Source organism: Amphiura filiformis, chromosome 14 (assembly GCF_039555335.1).
Source record: "Amphiura filiformis chromosome 14, Afil_fr2py, whole genome shotgun sequence".
NCBI lineage: Eukaryota > Metazoa > Echinodermata > Ophiuroidea > Amphilepidida > Amphiuridae > Amphiura > Amphiura filiformis.
This window is the reverse complement of record NC_092641.1, coordinates 51,662,891-51,683,273: the sequence shown is the minus strand read 5'-3', so window position 1 is coordinate 51,683,273 and position 20,383 is coordinate 51,662,891. Positions and strand designations below refer to the sequence as shown.

Below are 20,383 nucleotides of genomic sequence, written 5' to 3'. Positions count from 1 at the left end.
TTTAAAATCATGAATTGGACATTTTCATGACTATATGTAGAATTTGCATGAAAAATGCATTTAAATGATTACAAACAAGCCCAGTATTGATTCAGTGGTTCTTGAGATAATTCTTGATATTATGAGAAAGTATGTTAAAGCCTATGGCCAGCACGAAGAGCATTTAAAAACCTTCCCCCCCAACAAAACTTATGTAGCACTAAACCGCTTGTGAATCAACATAATGATTAACAACTCATATTTTTAGTCGGTAGGAGTGGTCTAGTTCGTAGATGCATAAATTGATTGGTGTCGTCTATCAGGCCGTAGATGAACCTACGTGACCACGAATATCAATAACGCGTAAAACACTCTTATAGATGAAACATTTTTATGATGTGTTTATCTTTATTTTTTTATTTCAGGCCATGAAATCAACAGGAATCCTGAAGTGCTTTGAGGTCAGTTCCATGTTGGCTTATATCATCAACAAACACATGCATGCATGGGAGTTTGTGCAGGAAACCAACCAAGCGGACTCTCTGAGTGGTCGGTTCCTGGTGCTTGATGATGTTACTCAGATGTTGATGAGGCAGTGGATGCAGAAAGCTGCCCATAGAGCGAGCCAGGAGGAGAACATCTTGATGGATGTGATCAAATTGGTAAGCTGCTGTACAACAGTGTGTGTTATTGGCAGGGTTACCAAAAGATTTCAGCCCGAATCGCAGGGCAAATAATCGAAAAGTCACCCAATTTTTCTCTTTACCATTGGTTTCTATGGTGCAGGAAACTATCGAAAGTGGTGGGAGCCAATGTTGAAAAGTCACCAATTTTTTTCTTAACCATTAATTTCTATGGGACAGGAAATTGTCAAAAGTCGCGGGAGAAATCTTCAAAAGTCGCCCCATTGGGCTACCAAATCACAGGTTTGGCAACCCTGGTTATTGGCATTGGTCTATTCGCTGCAGTAGTGTATGTTAGTAACCATTGGTTACTGGTTCAAGACTGGGCTCATACACCTGTTCCGAATTTTGATATGTCATAGGCTTTGTGTAGTGATCATTTCGATCAGTGGTTCGTAACAAAGAAAGCGTGAGCCAGTTGACCTAACAACAGTCATATTCTAACGTGCACTACGACAGCAAATTCCAGTTGAAATCCACACATCTCATATGACCTTCATCTGCTCCATTTCAAATCTACACCCCCTGTGCGGAAGATTAAAGCCATGTCTTCCTGGGGTGTATGCATTTCAACTGGAATGACACGACACATCTGATAACACCATAAATAACGTAACTGCCACATAGCTACGTTCGCAAACCCTGGGGGCCACTCAAGGGTTAAAAGTGTACGCATGCATAACCAAATTTTTTTAAACACGCCCTAAATGAGTTTTACCCTACCAGCATATTTAGGCCCTTAATAAGGTAATTTAACATAAAATTTGTCCCCTAAATGAGTTTTTTGGCTAGTAAAAATGAAACAATAAACCCTTTTTGGACTCATAATTAACAAAAATCTGAAAAGTTACCCTAAACAAGTTGTTCAGTTTCAGAAAACTACCCTTATTCTTGAAAATCAGTGTTTTTTAGACCCTAACTGAGTCACTCGCGTAACTTGTCTTGCCTAAAAAAACACCCCTTTTTACAGGGGAAAGAAGAATTACGCATCGCACACTAGCACAATTAAACATGAATTTACAAATGGAAACATTACATGCATAGCCAGATATACCAGAGTAAAAACTCCGGACATACCTGCCTGTGCGGGGACTCGAACCCCAGACCTCTCGCTTGTCGGGCGAGCGCTCTAACCACTGAGCTACACAGACTGTCCCTGATAAACAGGACTCAAGTCTGGTACTTATGGATATGAGCAGTCATGCGGGGTAAACAGTACAAACAACACATTACATACCAGTGTACGAGATCAATTAATGATGCTTACCCGCCGGCCTAATATAATCATGCAAACAAGGGAAGAGGCCTACGCATCATACACTGGAACATGGAAACACTCAAACATTACAAACTAGCGCACAAGATCAAATTAATGATGCTTAATCGTATCCTTTTTACTTTCTTTTTTGGTCACACATGCGTACAGACCATTTATGTGAGTGGTCCCCCCCCGGGTGCTCAAACTATGCTTCCAGGGGAAAAAGTTCATTTTGGCATTTACGAGGGCAGCCAGGTAATTCTGCTAATGCCTGCTAGGGCACCAAGGTAAAAAGAAAAGGCATGGGGCACCCAAGGCAATTGCCTTTGGTGCCTCCGGTTATTTTTTTCCCTGACTTGTCTTTTAAAAGGAACATTATGCAGTCAAAAAAACATTATTGGTTCTGACATGGAATTGTTATGCTAATTGAATTATGTGCATGTCACACAACTTCCCTGTTGCAGGTGATAACGGGATTATTTCAATGCCATCCACGACTACAATAAGTTGCCATCTCAGTTTCAGTTTGTCAACTACAAGGCGGAGTTTAAAGTTCAAAACATCTAGCTAAAAGTGCTTCGAAATAGGAGTTTGCTGATTATGTGCATTTTTGGGTTTTTGTTTTTTAAAGAGGATGCCCTGCCAGAGCAGTTCTTCTGGGGTGAACCAAACCTGTCTGAATTTGACGGAAGCTAATGGATGCAATAGCATTAAAACATTAGCACATGCCAAATTCAGAGATAACTTTGTCATTGATTAATTTGATGACAATGCAGGTTTGGTTCACCCCAGAAGAACTGCTCTGGCAGGGCTTCCTCTTTAAAGTTGCTTTAGTCATTACCCTCTCCAAGCAAACTGCTGTCTTTTTGTTGATAAGGGACCCTTTGAAAATATATGCTTGCATGTTGAGTGTTTATTGTGAGCCATTGTATCTGTTACTTAGCCTATAAGTACTGGGAAATCAGTGGAGGGTATTGCGGTGTAATCTTTAGTCTGTAAACTCATTTAGTCAGGGTGCAATGGGATTGGTGCTGCCATGTCAGTCTTGAATAACATTGTAAAGTTCGATGTAATTGCATAATGCATATTGCTTGATTTGCTATTGTGTACTGTTTGGCTGAAAAAGAAACATGTTTCTTGTCCCCTTCTGCTTCCTTTTTGAGGCCACTTTTGAAGAAAGAAGTGGAAGGTGAGATGCTCTATAGCCTTACTAAGGCAAGAAACACTTGTAAGGCAAGAAACACTTGTAAAGCAAGAAACACTTCTAAGACAAGAAACATTTCTAAGGCAAGAAACATTTCTAAGGCAAGAAACACTTCTAAGGCAAGAAACACTTCTAAGGCAAGAAACATTTCTAAGGCAAGAAACACTTCTGAGGCAAGAAACACTTCTGAGGCAAGAAACATTTCTAAGGCAAGAAACACTTCTGAAGCAAGAAACATTTCTAAGGCAAGAAACATTTTTAAGGCAAGAAACACTTCTGAGGCAAGAAACATTTCTAAGGCAAGAAACATTTTGAAGGCAAACATTTCTAAGGCAAGAAACACTTCTGAGGCAAGAACCATTTCTAAGGCAAGGAACATTTTTAAGGCAAGAAACATTTCTAAGACAAGAAACACTTCTGAGGCAAGAAACATTTCTAAGGCAAGAAACATTTCTAAGGCAAAAACACTTCTAAGACAAGAAACATTTCTGAGGCAAGAAACATTTTTAAGGCAAGAAGTATTTCTGAAGCAAGAAACATTTCTAAGGCAAGAAACATTTTTAAGGCAAGAAACACTTCTGAGGCAAGAAACATTTCTAAGGCAAGAAACATTTTTAAGGCAAACATTTCTAAGGCAAGAAACACTTCTGAGGCAAGAAACATTTCTAAGGCAAGAAACATTTCTAAGGCAAAAAACACTTCTAAGACAAGAAACATTTTTCAGGCAAGAAACATTTCTAAGGCAAGAAACACTTCTGAGGCAAGAAACATTTCTAAGGCAAGAAACATTTCTAAGGCAAAAACACTTCTAAGACAAGAAACATTTCTAAGGCAAGAAACACTTCTAAGGCAAGAAACACTTCTAAGGCAAGAAACACTTCTAAGGCAAGAAACACTTCTGAGGCAAGAAACATTTCTAAGGCAAGAAACACTTCTGAAGCAAGAAACATTTCTAAGGCAAAATACATTTTTAAGGCAAGAAACACTTCTGAGGCAAGAAACATTTCTAAGGCAAGAAACATTTTTAAGGCAAACATTTCTAAGGCAAGAAACACTTCTGAGGCAAGAAACATTTCTAAGGCAAGGAACATTTTTAAGGCAAGAAACATTTCTAAGGCAAGAAACACTTCTGAGGCAAGAAACATTGCTAAGGCAAGAAACATTTCTAAGGCAAAAACACTTCTAAGACAAGAAACATTTCTAAGGCAAGAAACATTTCTAAGGCAAGAAACATTTCTAAGGCAAGAAACATTTTAAGGCAAAACACTTCTAAGACAAGAAACATTTCTGAGGCAAGAAACATTTTAAGGCAAGAAGTATTTCTGCAGCAAGAAACATTTCTAAGGCAAGAAACATATTTAAGGCAAGAAACACTTGAGGCAAGAAACATTTCTAAGGCAAGAAACATTTTTAAGGCAAACATTTCTAAGGCAAGAAACACTTCTGAGGCAAGAAACATTTCTAAGGCAAGAAACATTTCTAAGGCAAAAACACTTCTAAGACAAGAAACATTTTTAAGGCAAGAAACATTTCTAAGGCAAGAAACACTTCTGAGGCAAGAAACATTTCTAAGGCAAGAAACACTTCTGAGGCAAGAAACACTTCTGAGGCAAGAAACATTTCTAAGGCAAGAAACACTTCTGAAGCAAGAAACATTTCTAAGGCAAGAAACATTTTAAGGCAAGAAACATAACTTCTGAGGCAAGAAACATTTCTAAGGCAAGAAACATTTTTAAGGCAAACATTTCTAAGGCAAGAAACACTTCTGAGGCAAGAAACATTTCTAAGGCAAGAAACATTTCTAAGGCAAAAACACTTCTAAGACAAGAAACATTTTTAAGGCAAGAAACATTTCTAAGGCAAGAAACACTTCTGAGGCAAGAAACATTTCTAAGGCAAGAAACATTCTAAGGCAAAAACACTTCTAAGACAAGAAACATTTCTAAGGCAAGAAACACTTCTAAGACAAGAAACACTTCTAAGGCAAGAAACATTTCTAAGGCAAGAAACACTTCTGAGGCAAGAAACACTTCTGAGGCAAGAAACATTTCTAAGGCAAGAAACACTTCTGAAGCAAGAAACATTTCTAAGGCAAGAAACATTTCTAAGGCAAGAAACACTTCTGAGGCAAGAAACATTTCTAAGGCAAGAAACATTTTAAGGCAAACATTTCTAAGGCAAGAAACACTTCTGAGGCAAGAAACATTTCTAAGGCAAGGAACATTTTTAAGGCAAGAAACATTTCTAAGGCAAGAAACACTTCTGAGGCAAGAAACATTTCTAAGGCAAGAAACATTTCTAAGGCAAAAACACTTCTAAGACAAGAAACATTTCTAAGGCAAGAAACATTTTAAGGCAAAAACACTTCTACGACAAGAAACATTTCTGAGGCAAGAAACATTTTTAAGGCAAGAAGTATTTCTGAGGTAAGAAACATTTTTAAGGCAAGAAACACTTTTAAGGCAAGAAAAATTTCTAAGGCAAGAAACATTTTTAAGGCAAGAAACATTTTTAAGGCAAGAAACATTTCTAAGGCAAGAAACACTCCTAAGGCAAGAAACATTTTTAAGGCAAGAAACATTTCTAAGGCAAGAAACACTTCTGAGGCAAGAAACACTTTTAAGGCAAGAAATACTTCTAAGGCAAGAAACACTTCTGGATGGTTCTGTGATCATTAGAGAGGGTGTACATACCAGAACAATAAAATAAAAAAGGTCCAATATAAATATGGGTATTTACACCTATTTTTCGATAAAAAATTGTTATTTTTGATTGGTTGTATTGTATTTTTTATCTCCCTAGATTTGCAACCAGCCAGAGGCACTTGATTTCTGTCCTAAGTCATCTGTGTGTTTTGATTGTTTGGTTTGATGCTAACTTAAAATACCTTGACCTAAATTAAATAAATTGTTTGTTCCAAATCAATACAGAAATTTGAAGTGACCTGTGACAAGACTTGAATAGGTGTCTTGTTTTTGTTGCCATGAATAGTCTGGCCAGGGAGTTGTCTGCTTTCTGGATCAGTGGTTGCAATAATAGTTTATATAACCAGAGGTGTCATTAGCGTAGGTGGTGAAAGGCACTGGCTCGCCACTTGTCTGTTAGGTTATTTTCGGAATAATAACTATGCACATCCACCTATTTTTGTTGTTGCTAATTCACAAGTTATGTGGGACCTAACCCCAGCAATGTTAGCATTACACTCGAATTGGCAATATCTGCGCTCTATGTCAAAAGGCTGGCTTGTGTGATTTTTTTATTATTGTCATCTAATTGTGTAGAGATACTCTCTAAATTTTAGGCCTGTTATTGATACAGTTTTTTGAAGTCTATTATCTGAAGCAAATTATTCGACATATCGATACAGTATCGATATATTGACACATTTTCAAGATGCAATTTACGTTTCTTCAATGTTCATTATTACAACAGAATAGGCCCCTGACATAACAAAACGACTGTGCAAAGTGACTTTGCACTCTATATACCGGTACTTGTTTACAATGCCTTTTGAATGGTCACAGTAATTTGGGATAATCTAAAGCATGTGTGCCATATTGTTTGAGTATCGATACTACCACTGAGTGTACCAACATGTCGGAAGTCCATGAATTTTCCGACTATCGATACTTTCGACAATCGATAACGGGCCTACTAAATTTATTTTATATATTAATTTTGATGTATTATCACAAGACTATTACAATCTCATGTCCATTAATTAAAGAAAGAAGCATGCTGAAGATATAAAATAACAATGTAATACAACAATGATAATGAAAATCACACAAGGCAGCCTTTTGGGATACGACAGTATGTGATGCTGATGAATTATGTGATGCGAACAAGCAAAGTCAGTCGGAAGTCGGAAATATTAAATTTTCTTATTTTTTTATAGGATAGAACAAAGCATTTACAAAACTGCATTTTGCAGAAACCCCCATTGAAATTGAACAACCAGTTCCAAAGATATGAGCAATTAAGGAGTTTCCAAAACAACAGAAAACAAAAGAAATGTATTGTTTCTTTGGCTATATCTCAAAATCAATATTTCCGAATTCCGACTGATTTTGCTTGATCGCATCACATATATATATATTCTTTACAGATAGAGGGCAAGATATCTGCATTGATAGCTAAATTGAAATCATCAAGACCATCTGCAAGGTTGAATCACTTACATGGAGCCATTCCATTACTGACAACAGTTGCTACCATCATCCAAAGGACTGCATCACCCCAAACGCAAGACAACAAGAACAGAACTTACAACGAGGCTGTCAAGAAGCTGTGTTCATGGTTACAGGAGCTGCTCACTAGCGTTGAAGTAGACGCTGCAGAAGAGGTTGATGTGCTTTTGGTCGGTTGTCTGGCAAAGTCTGCAGTTGCCGTGGTGATGTGTCAAAAAGCAGGCAGGGAGGATGGAGTGCAGACCGTTTCGGATCAAGATGCATCCGTAGTTGCCATGGAAGAGGATGATTCGTCTCCAGCGCTAGCAACGAAAAAGTCTAAAAAGAAGAGGACAGTTGAGAGTGTAGAAGAAACGGATGATGCTAGCTTATGGGATGGGGTGTTGGAACCTATTCTACATTTAGCTCTAACACACATTGGAAGGATGAAGGGCGTTGAACCCAGTGACCCCAAGGCAAAGAGGAAAGAGGGTCAACAGGTGGGACAGGCGGCCATCTTGTCTGCCTGTCTTGATTATGTGAGGACTGTGTGTGATTTTGTAGAGAATCACAGAGGAAAGATAGATGGAGGAATAATGGGGAAGATGTGGACTCGTGTTTCCATGGCGATGTCAATGGAAGAAGATGGTCAATGTAAAGGTAGGTGTTATAAAGTTCGTTGTTGAATTTTGACCAAATCAAGGAGCCAACTTTATGCTCATTTCGTGAGTGCTGGTCAAGGGTGAAAATAAGAGAGCTTGAACCAGGGGCCACTTCGACAAAAAAAAAGTGGCCCCTGGTTCAGCAAGATTTGAAGAAACCAAGGGCCACTTCCATTTACCAAGGGGCCAATAAAAATAAAGATATGCTGGATGGGTTAAATAAGCACTAGTTGGTAGGGGTCCCAGTTTTGTGAGAAAAGTGTCCCTTGGTCAAACGGCTCCCGTCTCCCACTTACTTTCACCCTTGGTGCTGGTCATAGTGAGTTAAGGCTTACTGGTTCTGAACCCTTAAAATATCCTATACCTTAATGGCTAAGAAGCAAAGGTGTACAGCTATACAGCACTGCCCACATTCATTTGACCTCTTCCATTGTCTGAATTTTTGGTTTTCACTTCCCTTTAGTGGATGAAAAATTCAGGCTTTAGTAATGTCATGAAAACCAGCCCCTGCCATTTGAAGTGCCATTTGAATTGTGTGTAGTGACATATATGACTTGACAAAACCAGTGCCCCATACTGCATGATCACGCCATACCTGAATGGACCCGCTATGCCTTAGTATTGCAGGAAAACCAGCCCCCTGCCTTCTGAAGTACCGTTTGAATTGTGTGAAGTAACATGTATGACTTGACAAAACCAATGCACCCTACTGCATGATCACGCCATACCTGGATGGACCCGCTATGCCTTAGAAATGCAGGAAAACCAGCCCCCTGCCTTCTGAAGTGCCGTTTGAACTGTGTGAAGTAACACACATGACTTTACAAAACCAGTGCACCCTACTGCATGATCACGCCGTACCTGGATGCACCCGCTATGCCTGAGTAATGCAGGAAAACCAGCTCCCTGCCTTCTGAAGTACGGTATGAATTGTGTGAAGTAACAAGTATGACTTGACAAAACCAATGCACCCTACTGCATGATCACGCCATACCTGGATGGACCCGCTATGCTCAGGGTTATAGCTGCCCAAGTTTAGTGCCGGCAAATTTCACTATCCAATTAGAGCGCTTGTTTGGGGCACAATCTGTTTAGTGAACATGAGGGATCGGAGAATAGGATAGGGGGTATACCCCGAAATGTTTTTTTGTTTTTTTACTCTTTTTATGATGAATAAATAATTTGTGGGGAAAAAGAGAAAAAAAAAAAAAAATTGTGCTGGTCGGTGCCAGTCCGTGCCAGTTACCCCTGTCTGGCATGGCTATAACCCTGGCTATGCTTTGTCAGGGATTATGTCGACTTGATTTACTCCTTGTCTTCTTATTATGTCAGAAATTGAAGCATGCTTGTCTATTTGAATAACTTTGTCGTTCCAAATTTGACCAGGCTGCAAAGATTAACTAGGTTTCTGCTCTTACACCCATTGCATTTTTTGTTGCATTTTTTGCATTTTGTGAAGAAATGAGAGAAAAAAAATTGGACAAAGTGGTATGAAATGCTCATTTCAATTGCCAATTATGACTAGGCTTTAAGCTATGGTCACACTTGCATTTGCAGAATATCTGATTAATACCCTCCTTGATTGGTTCAAAATTGGACACAATATTCATTTTGGCCAATCAGCAGGTAGTCCTCCCAGGGTTAAGACTAGGGGGATGGGTGGGGGAGTGAAATAAGTGGAAATGGGTAAGGCTATGGTTAATGCTGGCTAGAGAGGTTTGCAAATTAGTATTGTATTACAGCCTTACAAAAAGATCAGTGATTTCAGCAATAAAACTACAGAATAAAGTGGTACAGAAATGTTTAGGCCGCTACCTCCAAAAAATACAGAATTCAACTTGTAAGTGTGTATGTGCCACAGAATTTAGAGGTTCCAGGCATGACAAATTTACGTCCTCACACGTAACGCATATTCTTACTTGCGTTCCGTATACGCTACTGTACAAGCTAGTGTGGATTCATCACGGATTAACAATGGTTGACTGCTGTACAAAGGTATAGGAAGGTTTGTTGAATCATGTATATTGTACTCAGGGTCGGATCCAGGAATTTTTGATAAAGGGGGTGCCTTTTGGTCGACGACAAAAAAAATGTGTTAAAGGGGGTTACCCCCTCGAAAACTCAACAGTTTTGGCCCATTGTTTGCTGTTCATGGCGAATTTGTTCCTTTTTTTAATTTCTTACAATTTTTGTATTTTTAAGTTACCGCGCCTTTGCTAGTCAAAAAATAGGGCTGCCCCCCTAAATCCGCCCCTGGTACTGATTGTAATAAAGACTTACTAGAAAAATACGGAAGAATTCTGAAATACAAAAGAAAATTAATAATATGTGTGATGAATACTGATTTTGTATGGAAAATACTGACATTAAAGCCATATTATAACATTTGCTGAGGAGAACGCCCTCACTGAATGTCTAAAATTCCTTTTTTTACACGATTAAATTGTACTTTATTAAACCAATATACCCTGCAAAAATCAAGACTCTAGATGCTGTAGTTTTGTCAAAATCCGAGATTTTGAATATTATTACAATGGAATTATTAGCTGAACCTGAGAAGATACACGATGTTCATAACATACAGTACGTACATGGCGTGCGGGACGGTGATATACACAACAAAGGGTCATACCACAACATGACCGAAGGAGTGGTACGTATTGGCGACATGTGCGCTGGTAGTAAATTCCAATTTTCTTTGCTTTGTCGTAGTTGTTCGGCTCAAAAATAAAAGGGGATATATCTGACAGTAAAAGCTAACATTTTATGGCAAATAAATGCTAATCTATTTTGTTTGAAAATGTTATAATATGGCTTTAAGTCCTGAAAATACTAAAAAGTGCTTTAGAAGGTAGGAAGTAAAGCCTGGGGTGAAGTAGGGGCCATTGAACATGCATGGACCATGTGATAATTGGCCAAATTCCCATGTAGAATGCCAACAACAGTCTGTCCTGTACAGCATAGTTGATTGAATTGATTGAATGCTTTCAAGCCTGATTTTACGTTTTCTAAAGGTTATTTAAAAAAGTTTTTTTCACTCTATAGTAGAATTCATACTTGCCCTTTGCAAAAGTGCCATACTTTTGTTTTTTGTGTTTTTAAATTAAATTTTTTAAAATTTTATTATCAATCTTATTATAATAGAATTCATACGTGCACTTTGCAAAAGTGCCATACTGTTGGGTTTTTTTGTGTGTTTTTCACAATTTCGAAATGGTATCATCAGGCTAATTTTAGTAGATATTGTTTTCAGCGATTGATAAAATGACGTAACTTTGCAAAGAAAAGTTGTATCAACATGGGGTTTTCAGGGTCTGAAAGCTCTAAATGTCTGTTTTAGAAACATATGTAAAAATCTTTTTTCGACATGTGACTCATTCCCTTGATAATGCCACAAATGCCTGCAGATGTGAGCATGGGCTCTGTACCTACTCAACCCTCCTGACCAGTGGCGTTGATTTCTTTTAGATATTGGGGTGGGGGTGGGGGAATTATTTAAGTCTAGTGATTCCAGCACCTTTTGGCAACAAAATCAGTTTATGGAACAAATGTGCACAAACTTTGGTACTTCTTAGGTTAAAATGGCCAAGTATGAGGATAATTTGGTCATAAACCCACATTCACACAGGGCATCAACATAGGGAGTGGTGAATGTATATGAGCCTTATATGGACCACCCCTATCAAAATTTTGGAGGGGAGTTTCCCCCCTGTTGTAAGAAGTCTTCCCCCCCCCCCATATCTCATGAGATGCTGGCCCTGATATTTAACTTAGATTTTTATGATTTTTTTGTACTTTGACCATTTTCGCCAAATTCCCTCGCCTTGAAAGTTGCCTTTCCTTGCTTTGCCCTTCCCCACCTCTGAACAAGTCCTGGATATGCCACAGAGTTAGCCATAGTATTTAGTGAACCCAACCAGAAGGTGACCTTTGAAAATAGGCAGACTAATAAATTTGAAGTGACTAACAAAACATTATGGTTGGATCACCTAAATCTGAATATATTACACTTGATGGCATAAGCAACAAACAAACAAAAACATCTCTTATGGACCAACTGGTTTGCCAAGTTGTTGGTCAGGATTTTTTTTTAAGAACAGGCTAAATGACCCTTAAAAATCAAGAAAGCTTGAAAAATGAGAAGTTATTTTGCAAACTTTCTCAAAAAATTTCAGGCTGATTTTAATTGCCATGTCAGCTAAAAACAAATCCCCCAGTGCAGTGGCGTGGGCAGGGAGGCAGAGTGCGTCCCCATAGAAAATGTTCAGGGATAAAATGGGGACGGTAAAGAGCAAAATGTCCTTAAAATTGCCAAAAATGGGATAAAAAATTGACAAATGGTGGTAAAAATTGTCTTTTCCGCCTAAATGGGGACTGAAATTTGGCTTTTCCCCTCACACCAAAATCCCGGCTACACCACTTCAGGGTCATTGGGGCCTGTAGAACAGGTTTTTTCCTATTGTGATGCATTACTTTTGAAAAAAAAACCAGTGGGCAACAGCACGTACAGCATTGAGCAATCTGAAGACTTAGTCATCGTGTCGTAATTACCCGATTATGACACGATTATGATACATGAATGATGAGACCATCCACACGGTCAGCATCTCGTCATCGTGTCGTAATAAATTCACGCTACAGTATAAATTACGAAGCCCATTGAGTAAACATAGATACAACGACAAAATGCGTACACACGAGTAATTTTCATCATTAATTACGACACGATCATGCTAGAAACCGGTCCAATGATGGAAATTTTCATCATTCGCGAATGATGACACAATTGTAGTATGCCGACGACATTGAGCGGACACACGGTACTATTATTATAAAACGATTATGACACGATCGTAATCGACAGGAAAAAACACACTCGTGTGGACCAGGCCTATGATAAGTCTTGTCCCTATCTCCCTATCCTGTTTGATAGTGGTCACCCTGATAAGAAAATAGACATCACAAATTTCTGAATTTTTAGAACCAAGTATGTTAGACCTTTAGTGTTTCAATATGTCAATGATTGTTAATAATAGTATATATTAGTATGTAGTCCTAATAATAGTTAATAATATAGTAACCCAATTTTCAAAAATGCCTCCTTTGGCCTCAATGGACCAGATCATATCACATATTCACTTGAGACAAAATTAGAAGAGCATCTCTGATTGCCCGTATGCAAATCGATTTTGAAAATTACTACTCTTCAGTGCTATTGTTAGAACTGTTCAACACTTATGATAACACAAAAGAATGCTGACCAAGTAAAATGCAATACTGCCAATTGAGTTACTAAATCTATGCTATTATTAATTAAAATCAAAGATTGAACCAAAGCACAAACAAACTAAAATCATGTACACTGTCTAAAAAAGTTGTTTTAAGGGCTACGGAAAGGAGCTACTCGGATGTAAGTTTTCTGTATTTTTATAGAATTCAGTTTTTTTTGTAGTCCAGATTTACGCAATTTCTTTTATTTCAGCCTGTTTTGGGCCTTTTTAGCCCGAATTTACGCGGGTTTTTTTTCAGGATTTTTTCTTCAGACTTACTTACATCCCTGGACCTACATGTATACTTCACTCCCGAGATTGTACAAACATTTAGCATAGTCTGAAATTTTTCGAGACGCGTGTATATGATGCCTTTGCATGAGCGACCTACATTGCAGAGATGCAAATAAAAATAATTATTTGTGTGGTATTATTTGCATAGAAAATGCTGGTTAATGGGCCTGTAAGTAATAAAATAAATGACAATGATAAATGAATTCAGACAACAAAGTTGATCATAATTGAATGGTCTCTTTTCTTATTAATGTTCTGCCTGCTAGCAATAGGCTTCAACATAAAAAGTCACAAGTTTTGAGATATTTTCTTAAAATATCAAGCGCTATCTTAAGAACCACTGAACCAATACTAGGCTTGTTTGTACTCATTTTAATGTGGTTTTCATACCGATTTCGAATATAGTAATGAAGGTTTACAATTCTGAAATTTTTGATTTTTTTAAAAACAAATTTGAAATGTGTCGTCTGCAGTCGACACTCACATGGAGAGCGTTAATATTACTAGTAGTACCATAGATTCAATTGTCTTCTTTTCTTCTATTCAAATTGAAAACATTTCATTGTCACATGAAGAAGGAAATGTATGTGTGTTTGACCCCACACAGTCAACTGAATTAAAAGTAGGTCATATCTATCATGTCTGTTTACTGTTTATTTATATCACATGAAATGGGGATGTCCCACACAGTCAACTGAATAAAGCCATATTATAACATTTCTGTAAAAATAGATTAGTATTTATTTTCTATAAAATGTTAGCTTTTACTGTCAGATATGTCCCCTTTTAATTTTGAGCCGAACAAGTGAGGTAAAGCATAGATAATTGGAATTTACTACTAGCGCCCATGCATGTTACTCCCATGGGTTGTAATACTGGCACGATCCTCGGGGTGTGTGTATGTGTATCCTGCACGCCGTGTACGTACTGTGCTAACGTGTTCGACTAATATTTCCATCGTAATAATAAAACGCTGGTTACATCGTTTTATTCAAAAACTCGGATTTTGACAAAACTACAGCACCTAAAGTCTTGATTTTTGCAGAGTATCTTTATTGACTAAAGTACATTATAATCGAGTAAAAACCAGAATTTAAAAAAAAAACAAATTTGAGGGTGTTCTCCTCAGCAAATGTTATAATTAGACTTTAAAACAGATATGGAAAGATGCTGTGTCAGCAGTGTGAATAGAAGGTAAAAAGTGTGAAACTACCGTTAAATGTACAAAGTTTGGCGAACTTTAAAAGTAGGTCACCTCTATTTACTATTATCACATTAATAAGGGATGTAGAGCCTGTATGTCTGTCCATTCACATACAATTGAATTAAAATGTAGGTTTAATACCTCTTTCCTGTCAGGATCTGTCATATACTCTATTGTACAAAATTCCATACAGGTATATTACACCACCAAACAAGTTCTTATTCTTTTATGTGTTAAATGGTACATTCATCATTTTCTCATGATTGAAATGTCATTGTGCATTCAAAACACCATTTTACCAAAAGTTTACCGTATTGTCTCTAATAAATGCCCCGAAAAGGGGGGGGCATTTATTCAAGGCAAATTTGGCAAATTGTCAATGATAAAACATTGTCAAAATCCTTAGGTAAGCATATAACGGGTCGCAATGATATTTTTGGCTCTCTGATTGCGATCGGTAAGCTTATCTACTCAAGACAGCATGAATATATCCTCATTTTTAAGCATTTTGGTCGAAAATACGAGGGGGGAGTTTATTAGAAGGGGGCGTTTATTGGAGACAATACGGTATTCTACCCTAGAACTAGCATTTTTTTGGTAGATGAACTGCTTGATTTTTCGCAGTGGGTGCATTGAACATGATGTATACCATACCAAACTCTACAGCACAGCACTTCTATAAATTATTTCAAAATCATTTAGTCAACTAAACCAAACAAACCTTTCTAAAATTTCAGAATACTTTTCATCTTTTTATGCTTAGATAGTGAGAACAACATCAACAGAACACAACTACAGATAAATGGGCACATCAGCCTTCATTCCATTTTCTTTTTCATTAAAATCAACCAGGTATGGTCAGCGAATGGAACCACTGGTTGTGTGTTTCTTCAGTGAGATAGGCATGGACCTGATTTAGTAGTGATCTCTTAGGGTGCGAAAAATGGTTAAAAAGATCATTTTACATGATCTTCAGCCTTTCTCAGCATATCTTTACTATTAAAAGTTAAAAAATTCAAGTTTAAGTATGATGCTGACTGAAATTAATGCAGCATGTGCAGTGCTAACCACATGCTTTCTACTGAAGATAGCAATATTAAGATAAGGATAATCAGACAGGGCTTACATATTTGCCTCTCAGCATTTCAGATGTTTTCAATTGAGTCAAAGGACACATGGAAAAGTTGAAACCAATGTTTTAACATTAATCTGGATATATAAAAATATATCCAGATCTATTGTCAAGAAGGCAACACCTTTATAGTTGGAACTATTCTAGACACTAGCTTGTAAACAGTCAAAAATGCTTGAGGGATATCTTCTTTATAGTTTGATCAGCTTGTAATCTATGGGCATTATAGCTTTTAATCGGCTAGCTGGAGTGGTAAACTATTTTGAAACTCATACTTCCCCTGTATATGGCTTTACCTATATCTGCCACAGCTGGAGTACTGTATACGCTGACATTTTTGCGGTGGTTTTATTTTTGCGAATTTCGTGGATGAATATGTGCCAGCGAAAATAATAACCCGCAAAAATGTAAAAATTAAGAAATTTCTTATGTATTTTATTTTATAAGTTGCCAACAACCACAAATTTAACACCTCGTGAAATTGTCAGTGATACTTGAAACCGCGAAAATATCTGTGCACGTAAATATTGGCGTATACAGTAAGTAGTTCAAATGGAAGTTCCCCAATTGTGTTATGCTATTTGAAAATCATACACCCTCTGTTCAAAGACCATAGAATGAAGACTTTAGCTAGAAATCGTACACATATTGATTTCAAATGATTGGTTTCAATTAAAGTTGTATCAAAATCTCACAAAGTGAAACTTATTTTTTGTTGGAATGAGTCAACAGAATTATTATTCATGGGAACTTAAATTCAGTGATATCCTTAACCTTTACCATTATTAGCAGTGGCTCCGGAACCGGCCCCTCCAATAATTTTGATAGCCTGAGGTAAAATTCATAATTTTAGGGTATAATTCAAAATGCAAGGTACAATTCATGTAAAAATGTATGCATTTTGAAAGCTTCCGCGCGAAGCGGGAACCCCCTCCCACACCCACCCCTTTAGCGCATCGGAGCAGGCCCAAGATTTTGGCCCCCCCCCCATATTCAAAATCTTCAGGAGCCTGTGATTAATAGGTACATGTAGCTGTCTCGGATACAACACCCTTGCAGGAAAATAGCTTCTGTGTCAAATCGATCAGGTCTATTCAATTAAATCTTTAATCATAACAAAGAAAAGTATTTTCCCCTACCTACTTTAAGGCGTATAAGAATTGTAACAATTCCTATGTTTTTCTCTATTTTTTGAAAATTCCCTAAATTTTGACAGTTTTTGATTTAAAGCCACCTTAAAAGGCTATTTGTTTGGACTGGTTGGTTCCCCGGGGTTGGTTCCATATCGAAGGGTATTAACAATGAAATTACTATCTCCTGGAACACGCAAATTAATTATGAAACTATTGTGAAAGAATTGTTTACACCATGACCTTAAAGCTAAGCGTATTAAGTTTTAACTTGATTTAAGAAGTCTGTTTAAAATTGTTTTGGACAGGCGATATTAAGCGGAACATCTTAACAAAGGAATTACTGGCCAGAGGGTAATGACTACAATTACTCCAGTACATCCACCTTGGCCGATTTCATTTTGTCTTATTTCGGAATATCTTAACAAAGGAATTACTTATCCCAGAGGGTAATGACACAACAATGGGCTATTCCAGTTGAAATCCACACTACCCCTGCGGAGGATTTTGGAAATATCTTCCACAGAGGGAGTATGTTTTTCAAATGTAGTTGGTCAGGGTTAATCATTTTGAAACCTATACTCCCTGTATTATGGCTTTATCTATAAGTTACACAACTGGAGTATGTATTTCAAATGGAAGTTACCCAGATGTCTATTCTAATTGAAACTCATACTCCCTCTGTGGAAGACTTTAGTTAAATCTTCCACAGGGGTAGTGTGGGTTTTAAATGGAATAGCCCAATTGCTCTAGCGCACCCACTTTGTCAGTCTATTCATTTTGTCTTATATTGGGCATATGAATTTATAAGCAGCGTTCGAAATTTTGGTTGCCCGGGACAACTAAAAAAGTCGCCGGACAACCAAAAATACTGATTCGGTTGTCCGCCGGACAACCATAAATGTGTAGCCAAAACTCACCTTTGTATGTGTATCTTTTAGCTGGTAATATACGGACAACCAAAAACTTAGACGGACAACCAGAAATTGTAACCTGGTTGTCCGTGGGACAACCCATTATTTTTCCTTAATTCGAACACTGTTTGATCAGTGACCTATGCAGGACTGCTTTATACAAGGACATATTTCTGTACACACAAAGATGTACATTAAATTATACAAGAATTCAGAATTACAAGCGGATATATTTACAAAATTGATCAAGCATATCACCAGATATATTAAAAATACAGTACACCGATTGCACACTGTTAAAATTGACAAATTAAGTATGCAAAGAAAGTAAAGCAAAAAGTTTAATATTTTAAAATTAATACCACTGATTAAACATGTTAAAAATGAATAATTAATAAAAATTCCTTTAAAAAAGGAATGGGGCACCCAATGTGAGCTTGGATGTGATGTGAGGAAATGCAAGGGGTTTGATTTGTTCAAAGAATTTCATCAGCAACGAAGGGAAGAATATTAAATTTAAAGGATATGTATTGGAGTAGGTGAGGTGTAAGGGAACGCATGGGATTTAACAAGATTGGTTTGAAAGTGAAATGTATAAATTGGTGTTTGATCTTGGTTGGGAATGGCATAATGTGGGAGGGGGTTGTATTGTATTGAGGATATTGATTATTGATGAATTATTAACGAGGAGTGTTTATTGCTGTGATTGACTGCATCGGATGAAGACAGAAATAAGAAATCTGTAGACGTTTTATGTATTTTTTTATTGAACACTTGGAAAAAAAATATTGACATAAACATTGAGATAACATACTAATTTTACGGCAAGACATCTTATAAGAAGTGTGAAGTAGTTATTACGTTGACTTATTCTTTATAGTCCAATAAATTCCCGTAACAATTGTGCAAATCATGTTAAATTTGCTGTATTTGGCAAAGATAAAGTACTTATAGCACTTATCATTATAGGCTATGGAGGCATTTCAACAACACCCTTATTTGGTGGGAAAAAGTTGTTGAACCTTTTAAATTTACACAGAGGTCAAGTTCAAAATTGCTCGGACTTGATTAAAAACACAAGCAATGTGTTCCTTTAGTCATAAGGATTCAGAAAAAGTATAGTTTGACCTACCTGCGATATACGGTTATGGAGTTATGAGCAAAAATGAAACATTGTGATGTCATAGGTCTAATTTTAATTCCAATGCACTTCCATATCTTGCATACAAACACTACTCTTCAAACATATCATATACATACATATTACCCATACATCCATCCACACCCCTTCCCACTCACCCCCCCCCCCCTCTTGTAAATGCTGCCAAGTGTGGGGGTGTGTGTGTATTCTAACTGGGGAGATTCACACACCCACATTCAAACTGGGGATATTTTTTTACACAAATCTGACACCAACCGCCATACTGTGAAGGTTGATCAAATCAGAAAATGGCAGGTGGTATACCCCACTCTATGGCTCAAAAACCCCATTTTGGAGGTTATTGCTAACCGTGGAGCTCCACGGTTGTTAGCAGACTCCACAGTAAGTATCAGTGGCGTGCGCAGCACATTGAAAGTGGGGGGCCAGGTTGTTCAGTTACACCCGAATGGAGTCTGATTAGGAGTGTAAGGTGCAGGCGAAATCAGTCATTTCGGGGAAATGACTGATTCCCCGAATGACCAACAAAAGTGGGGGTGGCCCCTGCCCCCCCCTTTGCGCACACCACTGGTAAGTATGTGGCAAAACACATACACCTCCACAGTTTGAATGCGGTTTACAAACATTCATACACACCCCCTGTGCACCCCAACATAGGAAACATATCTCCACATCACACCAGCCCCACACATACAAACAGCTACACAACACCCAACATAAAATATATATACACCCACAGTGGGTTCACATGCATTCTCTCACATACCAACCCCACACATACAAACAGCTACACAACACCCAACATAAAATATATATACACCCACAGTGGGTTCACATGCATTCTCTCACACACCAACCCCACACATACAGTAGGAAATTATTTACCGTATTCGTCCGAGTATAGTCCCACGTTCGAGTATAATCCCACCCCCATTATTTTTTTTTTTTTTTTTTATAAGTTTTTTTTTTTCGGTTTTGGAGTGTCCCTGAACCTAGACCTAGATGCTAGAATCATTCATGGTAAAAAAAAAAAAAAATTATAAAAAAAAAAAATTTCAAGATATTTTGTATTTTTAATATGAAAATTGATAATTTGTATTCGTGTCATACTCTATTAATGATTTCAAAATACATTGAATTTGAATGCAATTTGAAATCATTAATAGAGTATGACATGAAAACAAAGTATCAATTTTCATATTAAAATACAAAATATCTTGAATTTTTTTTTTTTTTTTTTTTTTTTAGGTCAACCATGAATGATCCTAGCATCTAGGTCTAGGTCCAGGGACACTCCAAAAAACCGAAAAAATAAACTTAAAAAA

The 20,383-nt window shown here is 37.4% G+C and overlaps 1 protein-coding gene across 1 annotated transcript in view; it reads left to right on the top strand.

Annotated features, from left to right (window-relative positions):
* Positions 1-20,383, top strand: part of LOC140170276 (uncharacterized) — a 103,915-nt gene that overhangs the window by 39,003 nt on the left and 44,529 nt on the right. The window contains exons 7-8 of the mRNA XM_072193644.1: positions 405-641; positions 7,233-7,953. Coding sequence (XP_072049745.1) covers positions 405-641; positions 7,233-7,953 — 958 coding nt within the window. The remainder of the gene's footprint in view (positions 1-404; positions 642-7,232; positions 7,954-20,383) is intronic.